The sequence below is a fragment of the Halichoerus grypus genome, chromosome 5 (genome assembly GCF_964656455.1).
Source record: "Halichoerus grypus chromosome 5, mHalGry1.hap1.1, whole genome shotgun sequence".
Classification (NCBI taxonomy): domain Eukaryota; kingdom Metazoa; phylum Chordata; class Mammalia; order Carnivora; family Phocidae; genus Halichoerus; species Halichoerus grypus.
In genome coordinates this window covers 186,652,269-186,669,983 of record NC_135716.1, presented here as the reverse complement: position 1 = coordinate 186,669,983, position 17,715 = coordinate 186,652,269, and the positions used below count along the sequence as shown (strand labels likewise).

At 44.2% G+C, this 17,715-nt stretch overlaps 1 protein-coding gene across 3 annotated transcripts in view; it reads right to left on the bottom strand.

Moving 5' to 3' along the window:
- The window catches only part of GNB1 (G protein subunit beta 1), a 96,147-nt gene that overhangs the window by 13,278 nt on the left and 65,154 nt on the right, over positions 1-17,715 (bottom strand). For all 3 annotated transcript variants that reach the window (XM_036089665.2, XM_036089662.2, XM_036089663.2), the window contains 4 exons: positions 14,475-14,513; positions 12,669-12,775; positions 7,403-7,466; positions 6,241-6,403 (listed from right to left, as the gene is read on the bottom strand). In XM_036089665.2, the coding sequence (XP_035945558.1) occupies positions 6,241-6,403; positions 7,403-7,466; positions 12,669-12,775; positions 14,475-14,513 (373 nt within the window). The remainder of the gene's footprint in view (positions 1-6,240; positions 6,404-7,402; positions 7,467-12,668; positions 12,776-14,474; positions 14,514-17,715) is intronic.

Sequence of the window (17,715 nt, the reverse complement as noted above, 5' to 3'; positions counted from 1 at the left end):
AGAGAAAGAAGCTTCTGTTTGTTCCATATGGGCCTTTATATTCCATGGAAACAATAGCAGGACACAATTGATTATGAAGAGCCTTATCCCTGAAGCTGAATGTACATGATTCCTGTCCTGGGACTATCAGACACGACTAGGAAGGATTCAGTACGCCTGCTGATAACAGCACACCTAGGCGTATTTTGTGCAACCAGGTTTCTAAGATTCTACAAGAAAATGTCCCAACTGTGGCTTAACCAAGAGTTCTCAACCTAATGCTCGGGCCAGACAGAGGCATCGTAAGTGATGAATGGGCGCTCAGGTCTGGGACGAGACAAAGACAGCAAACCCTCAGATGTGTTGAACACACTACCAGTTCACACCTTTACCCTCTGAATAAAACAAGACTAGTTTAAGCTTGTGAGATTTAAACTTTTATTGACTCGAAGCTGAAAACTATGTATCATGTCTGAAGAAAGGAACACATACTCTTAAGAGCCCAAATGTTTTTAAGAAACCACTCAACGGGGACGCCTGTGTGGCTCAGTTGGTTAAGCAAAAGCCTTCGGCTCAGGTCATGATCCCAAAGTCCCAGGATCGAGTCCCACATAGGGCTCCCTGCCCAGCTCCCTGCCCCTCCCCCCCCATCTGCTCTCTCTCCTCCTTCCCCCCACTTCTTCCCTCTGACCCTACCCCCTCTCATGCTCTCTCAAATAAATAAATAAAATCTTAAAAAAAAGAAACCACTCAACTTCCAGAAAGTAAAATTTCATGACATAGGAAGGAAATAAATTTCAAAATATTTCCTCTAAGACTCATTTTATTTCTTGTTTCGACAAATGCAGTGTTAAAAAATCTAAAGCCTTAATTAAAAATAGAAGTCAATATGCTGAATCTGATGATAAATCAGGAATTGATAAACATTAAGAAGGTATGTGTTTTACGTGCTGGAAGTTCATCAATGCGATAAAGTGGTTTATGAAGTGTGCTCACTGGACAGAGTCACACAGCTTACAAGGACCTGCGGACAGCCTGCTCTGACTTCCAGCGGTGGGGCAGCGGTTCCTACCCACAGGAGCAACTTTCCCACAGAAAACAACTATGAGCTCTGGACAAACAAACAGGAGTGCCTAGCTGGCTCATTCAGTGAAGTGTGCGGCTCTTAATCTCAGGGTCATGAGTTCAAGCCCCATGTTGGGTGTGGAGACTGCTAAAAAATAAAATCATTAAAACAAACAAACAAACAAACAAACAAACATCTAAAGGCACAGGAAACAAAAGCAGACACAATGAAGGGGAGCTACACTTGGAAAAAAGAAAGGGCCTGAGTTTGTCTTCATGGCCGGCCCCCATCTTAGAGCACGTGGGTAAGATCTGTGCCCAACCTTCTTGAGTAGCCAGTGGACAGATCTGCGGGCACCCACCGTCAGAAAGTGAAAGCAGCAAGCGTGGAAAGGAGAAATCCACATAAGAAGAGCCCTCAATCACATACCTACATGCCCAGAGCTTACATGTGAATCACCCAGGCAAAGGGCACGCTCCACATGGCCTGGCTGATGGGAAACGGACAGACAAGGCTTCTGTGGTTGCCTGACGGGATGCAGCGTGGGTACGCCAGAACACAACACATCACAACGTCCAGGGAAGTATTCAAAGTACTAATCGTACTAACAGGAAAACGTCACCCATACTGAAGAGAAAAGAGACACCAAGACCAACCTCAAGAGGATTAGCTGTTGAAATGGCAGACAAAAATTCTGAAGACAGCTCTCGTAACTATGAAGGATACCAAATATACATGTAATAAATAAAAAGACAGGAAATCTCAGCAGAAAAATAAGAACAAATATTTTTTAAAAAGCAAACAAAAATGCCACAACCTAAAAACAGAACATCTGACATATACAGGTTGCTGGGTACTCAAAATTGGAGGTGACAGAAGTCACATGAGCCTGAGGACAGATCTGAAGAAGGGGAGACTGCAGAAAAAACAGGAACCCACAGGACCATATGACAACCCACGCACTGGAGTGCAAAAGGAGAGGACACTACAGAACAGAAAATGTATCTGAGGACATTGCCTAAAATGTCCCAAATTTAGTAAAGGACAAAACTTTACAAATTCAAGATGCTGAAGCACAATAAATACAAAGAAAAATCACACCAAGGCACATGATAATCAAACTGCTAAAAAACAAAGAAAAAGCTTTAAAGTGCGAAAAGGAAAAAAAATGTCAACCCCAAAAATCAATATATCCAGCAGAAATACTCTTCAAAAATGAAGGAAAACAGGGGCACCTGGCTGGCTCAGTCCACGGAGCGCTCAACATTCAATGTCAGGGTCACGAGTGCAAGCTCCACGCTGGGGGTAGTTTACTTAAAAAAATAGAATAGCGGGGCGCCTGGGTGGCTTTGTCGTTAAGCATCTGCCTCTGGCTCAGGTCATGGTCCCAGGGTCCTGGGATTGAGCCCCGCATCGGGCTCCCCACTTCTCCCTCTCCCACTCCCCCTGCTTGTGTTCCCTCTCTCACTGTGTATCTCTCTGTCAAATAAATAAATAAAATCTTAAAAAAACAAAAACAAAAAAATAAATAGAATAGGGACGCCTGGGTAGGTCAGTTGGTTAAGCGTCTGCCTTCAGCTCAGGTCATGATCTCAGGGTTCTGGGATCGAGTCCCACATTGGGCTCCCTGCTCAGCGGGGAGTCTGCTTCTCCCTCTCCGTCTGTGCTCTCTCTCTCTCTCTCTCACAAATAAATAAATAAAATCCTTAAAAAAATAAAAATAAGGGGTGCCTGGGTGGCTCAGTCGTTAAGCATCGGCCTTCGGCTCAGGTCATGATCCCAGGGTCCTGGGATCGAGCCCCACATCGGGCTCCCTGCTCAGCAGGAAGCCTGCTTCTCCCTCTCCCACTCCACCTCCTTGTGTTCTTTCTCTCGCTACCTCTCTCTCTCTCTCTGTCAAATAAATAAATAAATAAATAATCTTCAAAATAAATAAATAAAATAAAATAAAAACTTAAAAAAAAAAAAAAACTCTTTGGGGCACCGGGGTGGCTTAGTCGGTTGAGCATCCAGACTCGTGGTTTCCTGCTCAGGCTCTGCACTGGGTGTGGAGTCGGCTTAAGACTCTCTCTCTTCTCCTTCCTCTGCCCCTCCCCCCCCACTCTCTCCCCTCCTCCCCCCCCAAAAAGAATGAAGGAAAAGTGGCATTTTCAGAAAAATGAAAATGGAGTAGTCATTCTAGCAGACCTCCACTAACTGTAAGAAACTAATGTGAACTCATCAAGCTGAAGAGAACGCAGAAGAAAACTCTCATCCTCAGAAAGGAAGGAGGAGCACTAGAGATGGTAAATATTGGAGTAAAAGTAAAAGACAATTCAAGTTTCTTCAAAGGCCAAGAAGGGAGAAGCAGAACAATGTATGATGGGGGCATACAGATCAATAGCTATGAAAACATGATAAAGAAGGAGGAAGGGCAGAGGGTACCTGGGCGGCTGAGTCAGTTGAGGTCTGACTCTTGATATAGGCCCAGGTCATGACTTTAGGGTCATGAGACTGAGTCCCCACCCCCGCCAAGCTCCAAGCTGGGTGTGGAGTCTGCTTAAGATTCTCGCTCTCTGCCCCTCCCTGTTTGTGCTCTCTCTCTCTCTCTAAAAAAAAAAAAGAAAAAAGAATGATAAAGGGCAGAAAAAATGGGCCTTTCCGGCTCCAAGGCTCTTGTATTTTATATGAATTGATACAATATTAACTGAGTGGACCATGAAAAGTTATGAATGTACATTGTAATCCCTAGATAAACCACTAAAAATTAATGCAGAGGAAACCAAACGGGCCAACAGATAAACTCAGCTAGTCCTCTAAGAGATGAGGTTAGTATCGCACCCAGAGGGCAGGAAAGCAGAGCAGTCCCGGCACGACAGAGCCAAAGCCGACTGTGGGCGCCCTGCACCCAACGGCAGCGGGCCCACACCACTAGGCAGGCAGAGCCCTTAGAACGGAAGAAAGGCACAGCCCAACTACATGCTGTCTATAAGGGACCCTCCTTGTAAATACACAGTCAAGTTGAAAGAAAATGGATGGGAAAAGAGTGTGGAAACAACAGAAATCGGGAGTGACTCCACTAACATCAGATAAAGCAGACTTAGGACAAAGAATATTCTGAGAGAAAAAGGGACATTTCATTATGATTATATTTCTACTAACAGAGCTCAAAACATAGGAAGCAAAAATTGCCAGAATTAAAGGGAGAAAGTGATAAATCCACCATCAGGGCCCTTAACATCCACCCTCAGCAGTTCACAGAGGTAAAGATAAGAGACTTGAACAGGATCAAAAGTCTGGCTGGAACAAACACACTGACAACACTGCCCAGCAACTGCAAAACAGACTCGGTTTCCAAGTGTATGTGGCTGCTCATCCTGACACTCTCTGCTCCATTAAAAACAAGTCCCAATAAACTGAAAAGAACTGAAATGCCACAGAGTATGTTCTCTGAACATAATGGAATTTAATTATGAATCAGTAATAAGTTGTGTAAGGAAACTCCAGGTACTTGAAAACTAAACATCATACATCTAAGCAACATATGAATCAAAGAAGTAATCAAAAGGGTATTAAAAATACTTCAAGCTGAATGATAATACAGTTAAAGCCCTGTTTAAAGGGAAATTTACAGCTTTAAGTGCTTCTATTTGAAAAAGAAAGGTCTAAAAGAAAAAGAAAGGTCTCGTTTCCACCTTAAGAAGCTAGAAAATTACGAAGGAAGCAACCCCAAAGCAAGCAGAGAGCAGGAGATAACGTAGGACAGAAATGAACGAAATGCAGGGAGCACATCTGTAAAGGACAACCAATCTGATCTAACTCTGGTGGTTGCCAGAGGGGAGGTTGGAGGGGAATGGGGGAAAGAGATAAAGGGGATTAAGTACACTTACTGTGATGAGCACTGAACAATCTATACAAGTGTTAAATAATTATACTGTACACCTGAAACTAACGGAATACTGTATGCTAGTTATACTTTAACAAAAACAAACAAAAAGTCACACAAATTAAAAAAAAAAGGACCACGGACATACTCTTCTCTTGCTACAGTTAATTTAACAGAAGGCTTGGGGCACCTGGGTGGCTCAGTCGTTAGGCGTCTGCTTTCGGCTCAGGTCATGATCCCACAGTCCTGGGATCGAGCCCCCGTATCTGGCTCCCTGCTCTGGGGGAAGCCTGCTTCTCCCTCTCCCACTCCCCCTGCTTGTGCTCTCTCTCTCACTGTGTCTCTCTCTGTCAAATAAATAAATAAAATCTTTAAATAAATAAATAACAAAAGGCTTAACTAGAGTCAAAAGCAGTATTATTTACTCCCTCACTTATGATCATTTCTTTGGTTGCATGTGCTGTAGGTGAGCCTCATGGGGTCTAACTGTGAGAACTGAGCAGACAGCCACGTAAGTAAAATATTAGGACAAGACTTCATTTTTCAGAAACACTATGGTTGGGGTGCCTGGGTGGCTCAGTTGTTAAGCATCTGCCTTCGGCTCACGTCATGGTCCCAGGGTCCTGGGATCGAGCCCCGCGTCGGGCTCCCTGCTCCACGGGAAGCCTGCTTCTCCCTCTCCCACTCCCCCTGCTTGTGTTCCTGTTCTCGCTGTGTCCCTCTGTCAAATAAATAAATAAAATCTTAAAAAAAGAAACACTATGCTTTTTGTTATGAATAACAAGTGTCACAGGTAAACTAAACTTGGCAAAATAATATACCACCTAACCCTTAAAACTGGCTGTGTTCAAAAGAACAACCTAGAGGACTCTATTCTGTTTCCTTTTCAACAAGAGTGCTAGTGGGTATGAAGTGTATTAAGGGGACCAGGTTGGATCTGTACACATACATATGTGTGTATGCATATGTATACATGCACGTGTAGATTAGGAAACCCTCGTGGAAAGGCACTCAAGATACGAGATGGCTTAAAAAAAGGTTGAGATTGACCTACGTTACTATAAAATAAAAAAGGGTGGCTGCCAGCTACGAAGGCAGTGACCTAAGTCCCTGAGATCCTTGACAACAGGATGCTATGGTGACCTCAATCCAAAGGTTTCTTACCAGTGAAGGCATATCAAAGCCTGTCTTTGATTTCATTTTCAGAATGTTTCTGGCCATTATTACAACCAACTTATTAAATAATTATTGCGAAGAGGTGCGTGTCCAGAGCATATAATGCACGGCAGACAATTATCCCAGCTCTAAAGTTACCGGTGAGAACATGTACCTGTATGTCCGGCCAGTTCGCGGCTCACACGTACATTCCCTTCACGAGTTTTCAGATTGTAAATGGAGCAAATGTTATCCAGGCCGCCGCAGGCCACATAGTTCCCAGAAGGGGCGTATGCACAGGTCATGACCCACGAGGAACGCAGAGGGATGGCATGGACCTAAACAACAGAACACAGATGATGCAGACACGCTCAAGTTCAAAAACATAATTAAGGACACTATGATTCTATTTCCAGTCTTCAACTTTCATTGCAGAGAAGGTGACACAACAAAACAACGGCCAGAATTATTTTGAAAATAACTTATACATGTGGCCAGTCAGATAAAGTACTAATTTAATAAGAAATCCATCGGGTACCTGGATGGCTCAGCCGATTAGTGGTCTGACTCCTGATCTCAGCTTAAAAAAAAAACAAAACCCAATGCTGCACACCAATTTAATCTGCAGTCTTGTTAAGGTCACAATTTATGGTTAGGTATGCACCTAAGTAATAGTTTTAGAGCCTCCTAATCCAGACTATACATTAAAAAGAAAACAGTTCACAAACCTGTCAAAATGGCTATAAATTGATTTACAAAACAAAATGTTTTTAGTGAAGTAACAAAACTAGACATTGTAATTAATCCTGCCACGGACGTCCCCATGTTTGGGATAGATTTGTTATAAATACTGCAATCTTAGTACTCTCCAGTAAAAATGACTGAATCTGATCTTTTCCTACGTATGGACCAAGTGATAGCAAGTACTTCCTCATTCAGTACAACCTTGGATTAAGTATTTAAAAGAATTTAATTTATACTTCAAAGTACACTGCCTTTCAGATTATCTCTTGTAAAAACGAATAACTAAATGAAAAGCTGGATTTCTACATTTTTAAATGAATCACGAACTTTCTCAGACTGAACGAACTCTGGAATGCAGGTCTTTCAGAACCATTAAGGAGGGACGTAGCTCCCACCTGCCCTGCAGTGAGACCACGGCCCACAGCAGAAGACACCAGCAGCACGTGCTACCACGTGGTTCGGCTTCACGCTGAGAACTCACCGTGATTCCCCTCCCTATCCGGTGTGGTATGTTTGTACACAAGTGGACTGGAGGTTAGAAGCCCGCCTCCTCCTGGGTTGGTTTCTCAGGGAGGGGACTCTGCAGTCCTTACCTTGTTTGTTGTGTAGCTATCCCAGATGATCAGTTTGCCATCCTGTGAGGCACTGACTAGAAGCCTGCAGGGAGAGGACAAAAGAAAACTCATCAGTACCACAGCAACAGTACAAACTAAATCTGAGTGACTACGAACACACACTTCAGTGTCACATTTGTTTGAGACAGAGCACACTGACTTATAAAAAAAATTAAAAAGGTCTAATTGTGGGCACCTGGGTGGCTCAGTCAGTTGAGCGTCTGCCTTCGGCTCAGGTCATGGTCCCAGGGTCCTGGGATCGAGTCCTGCATTGGGCTCCCTGCTCCGCGGGAAGCCTGCTTCTCCCTCTCCCACTCCCCGTTTATGTTCCCTCTCTCACTGTCAAATAAATAAATAAAATCTTAAAAAAAAAAAATAAAAATAAAAAGGTCTAGCTCAACTCTGAAAGCACGAAAGAAAATGCTCCCATAAATAATAGTTCAGATTCAAGAGTGCTTGCCTTCAAATGCAGATTAGATCACCAAAGCCACTCTCTGGTGAGCTAACAGGTTGATTTCTTTCTTTTTTTTTACATTTTTTAAAGATTTTTATTTAGTTATTTGACAGAGAGAGAGAGAGTAAGCGAGTACACAAGCACGGGGAACGGCAGAGCAAGCGGGAGAAGCAGGCTCCCCGCTGAGCAGAGAGCCCGACATGGGGCTCGATCCCAGGACCAGGATTATGACTTGAGCCGAAGGTAGACACTTAACAGACTGAGCCACCCAGGTGCCCCAACAGGTTGATTTCTTATAACTGCTTATGTTTGGTTTTTGTTCATTGTAAATCAACTTTCAGACATATAGATATTTTAGAACCAAAGGTGGCAGAAAATATTTAGTATACAACTTTATGTTCCATTTGACATATAGAAAGCTTCGATAGTAAAGAATAATTAGCTTTTAAATACTCCAAATTTATGAGACATTTCTCACCAAAAAAACAAAACAAAACAAAAATCATGAAAATTTCCCAGACTGAGCTAAATGTGGAATCCAGGTCTCCTAGAAACATTAAGGAGGGGCTTAACCTCCCACCTGCTTTGCAAAGAGATGACAAACTGCAGCAGAATCGTGTCTTGTCCAGCAGAAGAGACTAGTAACTGTCATGAATTTTCTTCATGATTCTTGCTTTGGGTAACTGCTAAGTTTGGGATCCTGTATTGAAAAGGTGCTCTGTCTGTATTTGCAGAATTAAGACAGGAAACTGCAGAAGGAAAGCATGACTAATGGGCAAAGGGACAGAGTAATTCTGGGAACCACAGCTACTTATAAGATACCCTAAGAACTCTGTCCTACAGAATGTGCTATTTTCAAGCAATGACAAGGAGGCTCTATTCATAATGCTAGGCAGAGATACGCCACAGTATGGTAAATAATGATAGATTAAATTTTTTTCTTTTCTTTTTTTTTAGGCAGAGCATTCCAGCAATGCCCCCAGGGGTGAGTTCAGATGCTGCACAAGAGCCCAGGGTTTTCCATCTCCCCCAAGGACACATGTGCAGGGCCAGGCTTTGGATGGCCCTCCTACCGTAGGAGAGGACAGTGGCAGGGTCAGACCTGGGGGAGACTCCGGACTCCCCATGGGCCCAACTGCCCCAATGGAGGGGGACAGGTGACCCCCAAGGGTCTTTAAACCTCTGCACCAGAACACTCTAGGTACCTGGAAACAGGGCGGCTGGTGAGGTGGGGACAGGGCTGCATGGCCACCGCCCCAACACATTTTTAATTTTAAAGATTTTAATCAAGGGGCACCTGGGTGGCTCAGTCATTGGGCATCTGCCTTCGGCTCAGGTCATGATCCTAGGGTCCTGGGATTGAGCCCTGTATCGGGCTCCCTGCTCAGTGGGAAGCCTGCTTCTTCCTCTCCCACTCCCCCTGCTTGTGTTCCCTCTCTTGCTGTGTCTCTCTTGGTCAAATAAATAAATAAAATCTTAAAAAAAAAAAAAAGATTTTAATCAAGCACAGGTTTTGACCATTTCAGCCAAGAGCATATTTGACTTACTAACTGATCAAAACCTGGAGGTAAAACTTACTCAAGACATTCTGACAACTGTGATATTTTCCATCAAATTCTATGTTCTGATGCACAAACTTCCTTTACAGGGAGTCAACAATGAGTTTGGCAAAGAACACAAAATGTTTTTACTGATGCACTGCAAAACTTATCACAGAATCAAACGAAGTGCAGGTCTAACCTATCATTTTTCAGATGCAGTTTCTTTCTTTTTTTTTTTTTTTAAGATTTTATTTATTTTTTGAGAGAGAGAGAGACACAGCGAGAGAGGGAACACAAGCAGGGGGAGTGGGAGAGGGAGAAGCAGGCTTCCCGTGGAGCAGGGAGCCCGATGCGGGGCTCGATCCCAGCACCCTGGGATCATGACCTGAGCCGAAGGCAGACGCTTAACGACTGAGCCACCCAGGCGCCCCTCAGATGCAGTTTCTTAAAGCAAAGTCTTGCACCTAGGTTCAGTAACAAACCTATTAGGCACTTAAAGCTATTTCCTTCCACGTAACAGAGTAAGGTTCAGTCTGCTCCTCAATTTCTGGTTGGCCCTTTACACAGGCTTTGAATGGACTATCCAAGCCAACATAAAGAAGCTCATCTTCCATGAGGGTCACCTTTAGGAAAGTCTCCTGGTCAGAGAGCTTAATATCTGCTGACTCGCCCAGGGGTTAGAGAAATGTTAAGCTGTCCGATGATCCTCCAGAAGGTGAGCGAGGACACTTCTTAATCCAAGACAGGACAACTGTTGGAGAACTGAATTAATTTTGCCCCTAGAGCTTTCAGCTATTCACAAGTCAGTTACTATGAGGCACCATCCACCCAGAACACACAGGAAAGAGCCAGCAAGGAAGTGAGGGCTCCAGGAAGCTGAGAACAGAGGTTGAATAGAGGCCCACATCCAAATGCCTCTGGCCCCTCATTTACTTGGAGGAGGGAGGGCTCTCAGGTTTAGCTGGGCCAATTGTGTTTTACTCTCAATCATAACAAGACTTCAGCAGACTTTAGAAAGGGGAGAAAAAGTTTCACATTAACTCATGTAACTGAAAGAGACTCTCAAATGTTGTAAAAAGTAGAATTTAAGTATAAATGAATATATCATGTCGATAAACAAACGTATACACACGCATACTGCACAAACTTCTTATTGTGGGGCTCTCCTATGGTTTTGAAAAATAAACTGCTAGTCAGTACAATAGTTTGAAAGCATCTATAAATTATACAAACATGATAAGATAACTAGTATTCATGAATTACAGCCTTGAATCATGAAAAACAAATATTTTGGACTTTAAAAAGACAAAAATTTACCTATCCAGAAAATATGGCTATCTACAAAAAAATATCTGAAAGGCTCTGAATAGCAGAGATCCTCCTTAATATCATTTTTTGTTTTCTTTTGTTTGTGATTATAAAATAGGGCCCCCGTATAAGGGCACTGTGAAACGTAACTGTGCAGTTTCAAAAGCAGTTATAAAACAAGTGCCCATGTGCCCACCTTCCCGTCCAAGAAACAGAACAAGACCACAACACCCCCCACCAGCCTCCCAAGTCACCCCTTCTTTAAGGGGTGACCACGACCCTCAATTTGGTGCTACTTATTCATGCCCTTGCTTTTCTTCCTTCTGACTCTGAGGCTTTCAAAGCACAATTTGTGTTTGAACCAGATGGAACATAAAGCCTTGCACATAGTGATGGGAATCTAGATGATCTGGTGTCCTGCTGAGCCCCAGTCCTCATTTGCACAGCGGCCTGCAGGCTGGCCTGGTACTCCCAGTGACCCTTAGGCACAAGGCAGGTGTCACCTATGCAACTCCCCAAACTAGAGCCCGGCTGTTGAGCAAATTGCTTAGGGAGCCAAGACAATCACTGGGCTCCAAGTACCAGATTCCTGAGTACCAGGCTGTGAGCACTAAGCTCCAAGTACTAGACCAAGAACCAGGTTCTGAGTACCAGGCTCCAAGTGCTCGATTCCTGAGTACCAGGTTCTGAGTACAACCTAGCTGCAGTGTCTATCAAGTGTCCTGTCTGGTAAGGACATTGATGTTCCTACAGATGGAGGAAAAGCCCTGGAGGCAACATATCATTTGGTTACCGTCTACTTTTGATAACAAATTCCAAGGTGGACTGATTAGCAAGGGCATTTTTCTTTCTTTCCCCTTTCTTAGTCTTTCTGATTATTGCCATCATTAAAATGATCAAAGTTAGCTCTCATTTGCATTTGAAATTGTACTGAACAGCATATAGAACAAACTAAAGATAGCTTCTTTTGTTCTGTAGCTGTTTACACTCTAAAGCAGACAATTTCATGAACAAAGAGAAACCAAGCAATTCCTCTCTGACACACACACAAAATAATGCTACTCAAAGAAAGGCATTTTGAGAATCATACATCAGGTATTTGAAAGAGCATGTTACAGCCACTAAGTCACACAGCATGTTACTTAATTATTCGGGTGGAAAAGGTAGAAGAGACAGCTTCTCCAGCAGCCTCTAAAAGAAAGAGCTGAGTAGATTGCACTCTGGTGATGTTGCAGGTTAAGGGAAGGAGGTGTGGAGAGGGGAGAGGAAGAAAGGACCCATGACATGATGGAGATGAGCCACCCAGAGGGGAAAGAAGTCCAAATAAGGGGCAGAAGTTAAAGTAAAGCAATGAGCACCTGAGGGGCATTTTCTTGTTGGGACGGTAGATAAAAGGCAGGGCAGCAGCTAAGACATGCACTCCCACGCGTCCACTGTGGGCTCCAAGAAAACCAGCAGCAAACCTGTGCGTGCACAGCACTCAGGATGCTTTAGTCGCTGCTGTAAGGCTCAACACACTTAATCTTCCCCACACCACAAGGCAGGTTTATGATCCCTGAGCCAGGACACTGAAACCACAAGAGGGTAGGGGCCAAGGAGTCATGAGGAACAGGCTGGAAAGGCAAGGAGCCATGCACAGAGAAGCTGTATAACCTCCCCAAGGTCACACAGGCATGGCACAGTGGAGCTGGGGGGGGGGGCCACGGCTGATATAAACACGATGAGGGTGGTGAAGCAATGACAGTGCACCATCAGCCCAGGTGAGTGAAGTACGCACAGGGAGTGTGTACTTGTCGTGCTACACCTGGCCTGCCCAGGTATCTGCCAACGCCCTCACTGTCTTTACAAATAACAGCAAATGAATTCAGGTTATTTTTCCTCAGAAAAACAGAACAATCCTTGAGTGTCTCAAGCACTGTGTTTTGCTCATGCTCCCACACACCTGGAATCCGTGCCCCAATGCATGGCATAAATTTTGGCCAAGTGCCCCCTCAGCGTTCTCCTGGTGCGCATCTGGATTCTTCCCACTGGGTCGATGTTGTTTGTGATCTTAAAAATAAAAGTTACTGCAAATTAACAGTCTGTCATGGAATGACTTCCCCTGAGGCCTCCTCTCACACCCTCCTTTGCAGCCCCATTGCCCTCATTCTGGCTGTGTCCACCCGGTTCCTGCAGCTCTCCACTGTGACTTCTCCTCCTTACCACGGCACCTACCTTCCTTTCATGGTCTGTATGAAGTCTGTCACTCTACTTGCTCTTCAAGACCTCTGTTCCCCCAACCCCTCTCTCCCCATAATGAGCACATGGCACCGGTCCACAGGTGCGCTGACCTCCCCGGGTCTCCCTCCCTCCTCTCTCTAACTGCTCATCCAGGCCTAGCTCCTCCTGCCTCTCAGTCCTTGTAGGCTTGCTCTCCTTCCAAGTTACAGTCCCATCAGCCCCCGTCACACTGAACACAGGCCCGCTGCTCACACACTGTCCACAGCGACCAGGCTGGGCACTGATCTGGACAACAGTCAGCAGTGACTAGAAATGCTGTTGCTTATTGCACAGAACTGGATGTGCAGACCTGCGGATTCACTCCAACATGTAAAAAACGGACATTAACGACTCTGTGTTGACAACTGGACTAAGTGTATCACAATGTGTTTTTTTTTTAAGATTTTATTTTTAATTAATCTCTACTTAATCCCCAACATAGGGCTTGAATTTATAACCCCAAGATCAAAAGTTGCATGCTCTGCCTACTGAGCTGGCCAGGCACCCCAATAATGGGTATGAAAAAATGAACAGTCCAAAGTATACGAAGTATATCTGAGAATTCAAATTTAGGACTTCTATGCAGTATAAGTTTCTCTTTAACTTACTGTTTAACCCCAACTAAACCACATCCCCTAAAGCACTGGGACAATGTAAAACATTTAAACATCCTTAGCAGAAGTATGAATATAATTTTTCTTTCACATTTCTGTTTAATTCTTTGGACAGAAACTTTTTTCTTAATGAGGTGAAACTCACCATTCTAGAGTGAACGGTTTGGTGGTGTTTAGCACATGCCTACCTGTGTGCAACCACCACACCACCTCCATCTGTTCCAGCAGCTTTCCCCCCGAGGAGGAAACCCCCCACTCATCCCCCACCCTCCTTCCTAAGTCCTGGCAACCACTTATAAACTTCTGTCTCCTTGGAGCTGCCAGTTCTGGACATTTCCCATCTGTGGAATCCTACACTGTGTGACCTTGTATGTCTGCTTCTTTCCCTGGGCATCATGTTTGAGGCCCATCCATGCTGCTAAACACGTTGTAATGCATCCTTTGTTATGGGTGATTAACATTCCGCCGTGTGAATGGACCACACCTTGTTATTCACTCATCCCTTCACAGAAACTGTGCTTGTCTCCACTGTTTGGAAACTGTGAACACTGCCGCTGCTGAGAACACACGTGTACGTGTGCTTGTCTGAGCACCAGTTTTGGGTGTGCATCTAGTAGTAGAACCGATGGTTCATAATTTATGTGCAACTTTTTGAGGATCTGCCCAACTGGACTTTAGAAAGGCTTGTGAGACATCTATCTATCACCCAAAAAAACATGACTTCCTGTGCATTCCGAATGAAAATGCTTCAAGCAGTGTTTATACCCTCACTGTGCAAAAGGAAGAGCACAGCTCACTCTCAAGGCAATGAGTGCAGGCGCCGCTGAGAACCAGCCCAATGCCAGGCAAGCGCCTCTGCGTAGAGGGGTCCTTACCTGAGAGAGCGTTGCATCTGCACATGCTTTTCTAGCATCCTAGGAAATAAGAATGACAAAGCGGGAAGTTAGTAATGTTTCACACACATTCAGTCCCAGGTCTTCACACCAAAGTTTCGGAGAGCCTCTACAAACGGTTAGAAACAAAGGTAGAAAGGAGGAGGATGGCGTCCCCTCCCCACTCCCCTGGCTCAAATGCAGTCTAGGGCGGCCAGAGGTCCTGCGCTCTGTGACCTCAGAAATGGAGCCTGTGCTGGGAGGACCACACTGGAAGCCGCGTGGTACTGGAGACACCCAGATTCGGGTGCTGCTTCCTCTCCTGCCTGCCGAGGCTCCTGTACTTTGCCACAGACGTGCACGTGCGCCTCGCTCTGTCTTTCTAACAGCCCAGGAGCCATGGGGCCCAGAGAAAGAAGTCCAAAAAGCACTGGATGTCCAGCCCAAAGAACTTTCCCTCCAGATCATGTTAACCAAGGACTTTGTTTTCAAGCCAAATAACACCCAATGCTAAACTCTACGAGCAAAGGATCTGGACTCAAGACAATCAAATTCAGGTAAGACTCTGGCTGTTGTATCTATTATCTGTTTTCTTTTTTTTTTTTTTTTTTAAGATTTTATTTATTTATTTATTTGAGAGAGAGAGAGAGAGAGAGACTGAGAGAGAGAGAAACAGCATGAGAGGGGATAGGGTCAGAGGGAGAAGCAGGCTCCCCGCCGAGCCGGGAGCCCGATGTGGGACTCGATCCAGGGACTCCAGGATCATGACCTGAGCCGAAGGCAGTTGCTTAACCAACTGAGCCACCCAGGCGCCCTACTATTATCTGTTCTCTTATCTATAAAATGACCTTGTGAAACAGGTAAGAACTATAAAGTGATATTCTAAGGCTAACTAAGATGTTTTCATTGTTCCTAAGTGATCAAACTTACTAGGAAATATAGAAAATAGAAAGCCATATATTATGAAGGAAAATGAGACAACAGCTTGAAAGGGATAAAAATTTGAGTACAAGAATAATATGGGACACAATCCTCTAGGGGCAAACTGCCTCACTGTGAATTATTTTTATTGCATGAAGCTGGAAGGAATATTTATCAACTGAGAACATGGAAAAATACTCAAAGACATTATTGTTATAAATGTGCCAAAGATCTAGATTTCAAATTCAGCTTTAATTACACTATTAGAAGTCATTCTGCTTGGGGTGCCTGGGTGGCTCAGTCCTTGGGCGTCTGCCTTAGGCTCGGGTCATGATGGGATCGAACCCCGCATTGGACTCCCTGCCCCACAGGAAGCCTGCTTCTCCCTCTCCCACTCCCCCCACTTGTGTTCCCTCTCTCGCTGTGCTCTCTCTGTCAAATAAATAAAATTAAAAAAAAGTCATTCTGCTTAATTAATTCTACTTAATGGATTAAATAATTAAAACACCAAAAATTACATCATCAAGTATTTCTATGCCAGCACCTAAATTTGCTGTAAGGAGTAAGCAGAGGGAAGGTCCAGAGTAGCAAGTGTTTCAACAGGGGATTCTACCTGTCAACTACTGAGTTTAATGTTTATTTCTGAATATCACTCTTTTTTTAAAAATTTTATTGTTATGTTAATCCCCATACATTACATCATTAGTTTTAGATGTAGTGTTCCATGATTCATTGTTTGTGCACAACACCCAGTGCTCCATGCAGAACGTGCCCTCTTTAATACCCATCACCAGGCTAACCCATCCTCCCACCCCCCTCCCCTCTAGAACCCTCAGTTTGTTTTTCAGAGTCCATCGTCTCTCATGGTTCGTCTCCCCCTCCGATTTCCCCCCCTTCATTCTTCCCCTCCTGCTATCTTCCTTTTTTTTTTCTTAACATATATTGCATTATGTGTTTCCGAGGTACAGATCTGAGATTCAACAGTCTTGCACAATTCACAGTGCTCACCATAGCACATACCCTCCCCAGCGTCTATCACCCAGTCACCCCATCCCTCCCACCCACCCCCCACTCCAGCAGCCCTCAGTTTGTTTCCTGAGATTAAGAATTCCTCATATCAGTGAGGTCATATGATACATGTCTTTCTCTGTTTGACTTATTTCGCTCAGCATTAACACCCTCCAGTTCCATCCACGTCGTTGCAAATGGCAAGATCTCATTCCTTTTGATGGTTGCATAATATTCCATTGTATATATACACATCTTCTTTATCTCTGAATATCACTCTTAATGATATTATACACGACTTTTAGTTTTAAAAAAGAACCATGACGGGACGCCTGGGTGGCTCAGTCGTTAAGTGTCTGCCTTCGGCTCAGGTCATGGTCCCAGGGTCCTGGGATCAAGTCCTGCATTGGGCTCCCTGCTCGGCGGGGATCCTGCTTCTCCCTCTACCTCTCGCTCCCCCTGCTTGTGCGCTCCCTCTTTCTCTGACAAAAGAAATAAATAAAAATCTTTATTTAAAAAAATGAGAATATTTTAAGTGGAAAAATAAGCCATGGGAGTTAAGCAACTTCACCTTGATTACTGTACGAAGATCAACCTGGATTTTCACACTGTATCATACAATAGACTGTGGTGATACTATTGGTAAACGGAGGGAAAAGTCATCTTAAAAACTAAACACAGAGAACTCCAATTCAGTCTTCATTCTAGCCTACAAGTGCTTGTATCGCTGAGTGCGGCGCTTCTCAGAACAAGCAGGAAGAAGTCTTCTAACGGAAGCAACCTGTAACTGCTTCATAAAGACAGAAATCTCTACTATCTTTCAGATTAATTTCCAATTGAATGGACTGGTGAAAATGTGCATAATGGGTATATTATTTAGTGCAAAGGCTTCCATGCTGCTGTGATGAGAAATGCCACCGAAGACAACAGGCCATCTCTTTTGTCCCTTTAAACCAGAGTACATCCAAACCAGTGATCACTCAGCTCCCCACACAGCGAGGTTTCCTCCTACTTGGGCCCCAGGGAAAGCACCTGCTCTGCTCAGTCGCTGGACAGCAGCACTTGGCTGAGTCTTCTCACCTGCATGGGTTGGCACAGCTGCTTTGTAAATAATTTGCACCTGTACATTCCGAGTTTTTCCTTAATCCATCAATTAGCTCATGTACTTTAAGACATGCCATTGTGGGTTTTTTTCTCTTTTGAAAACAAGGTAAAAGTATATTTTTAAAAAAATTTTTTATTATGTTGGGGCGCCTGGGTGGCTCAGTCGTTGAGCGTCTGCCTTCGGCTCAGCTCATGATCCCAGCTCCTGGGA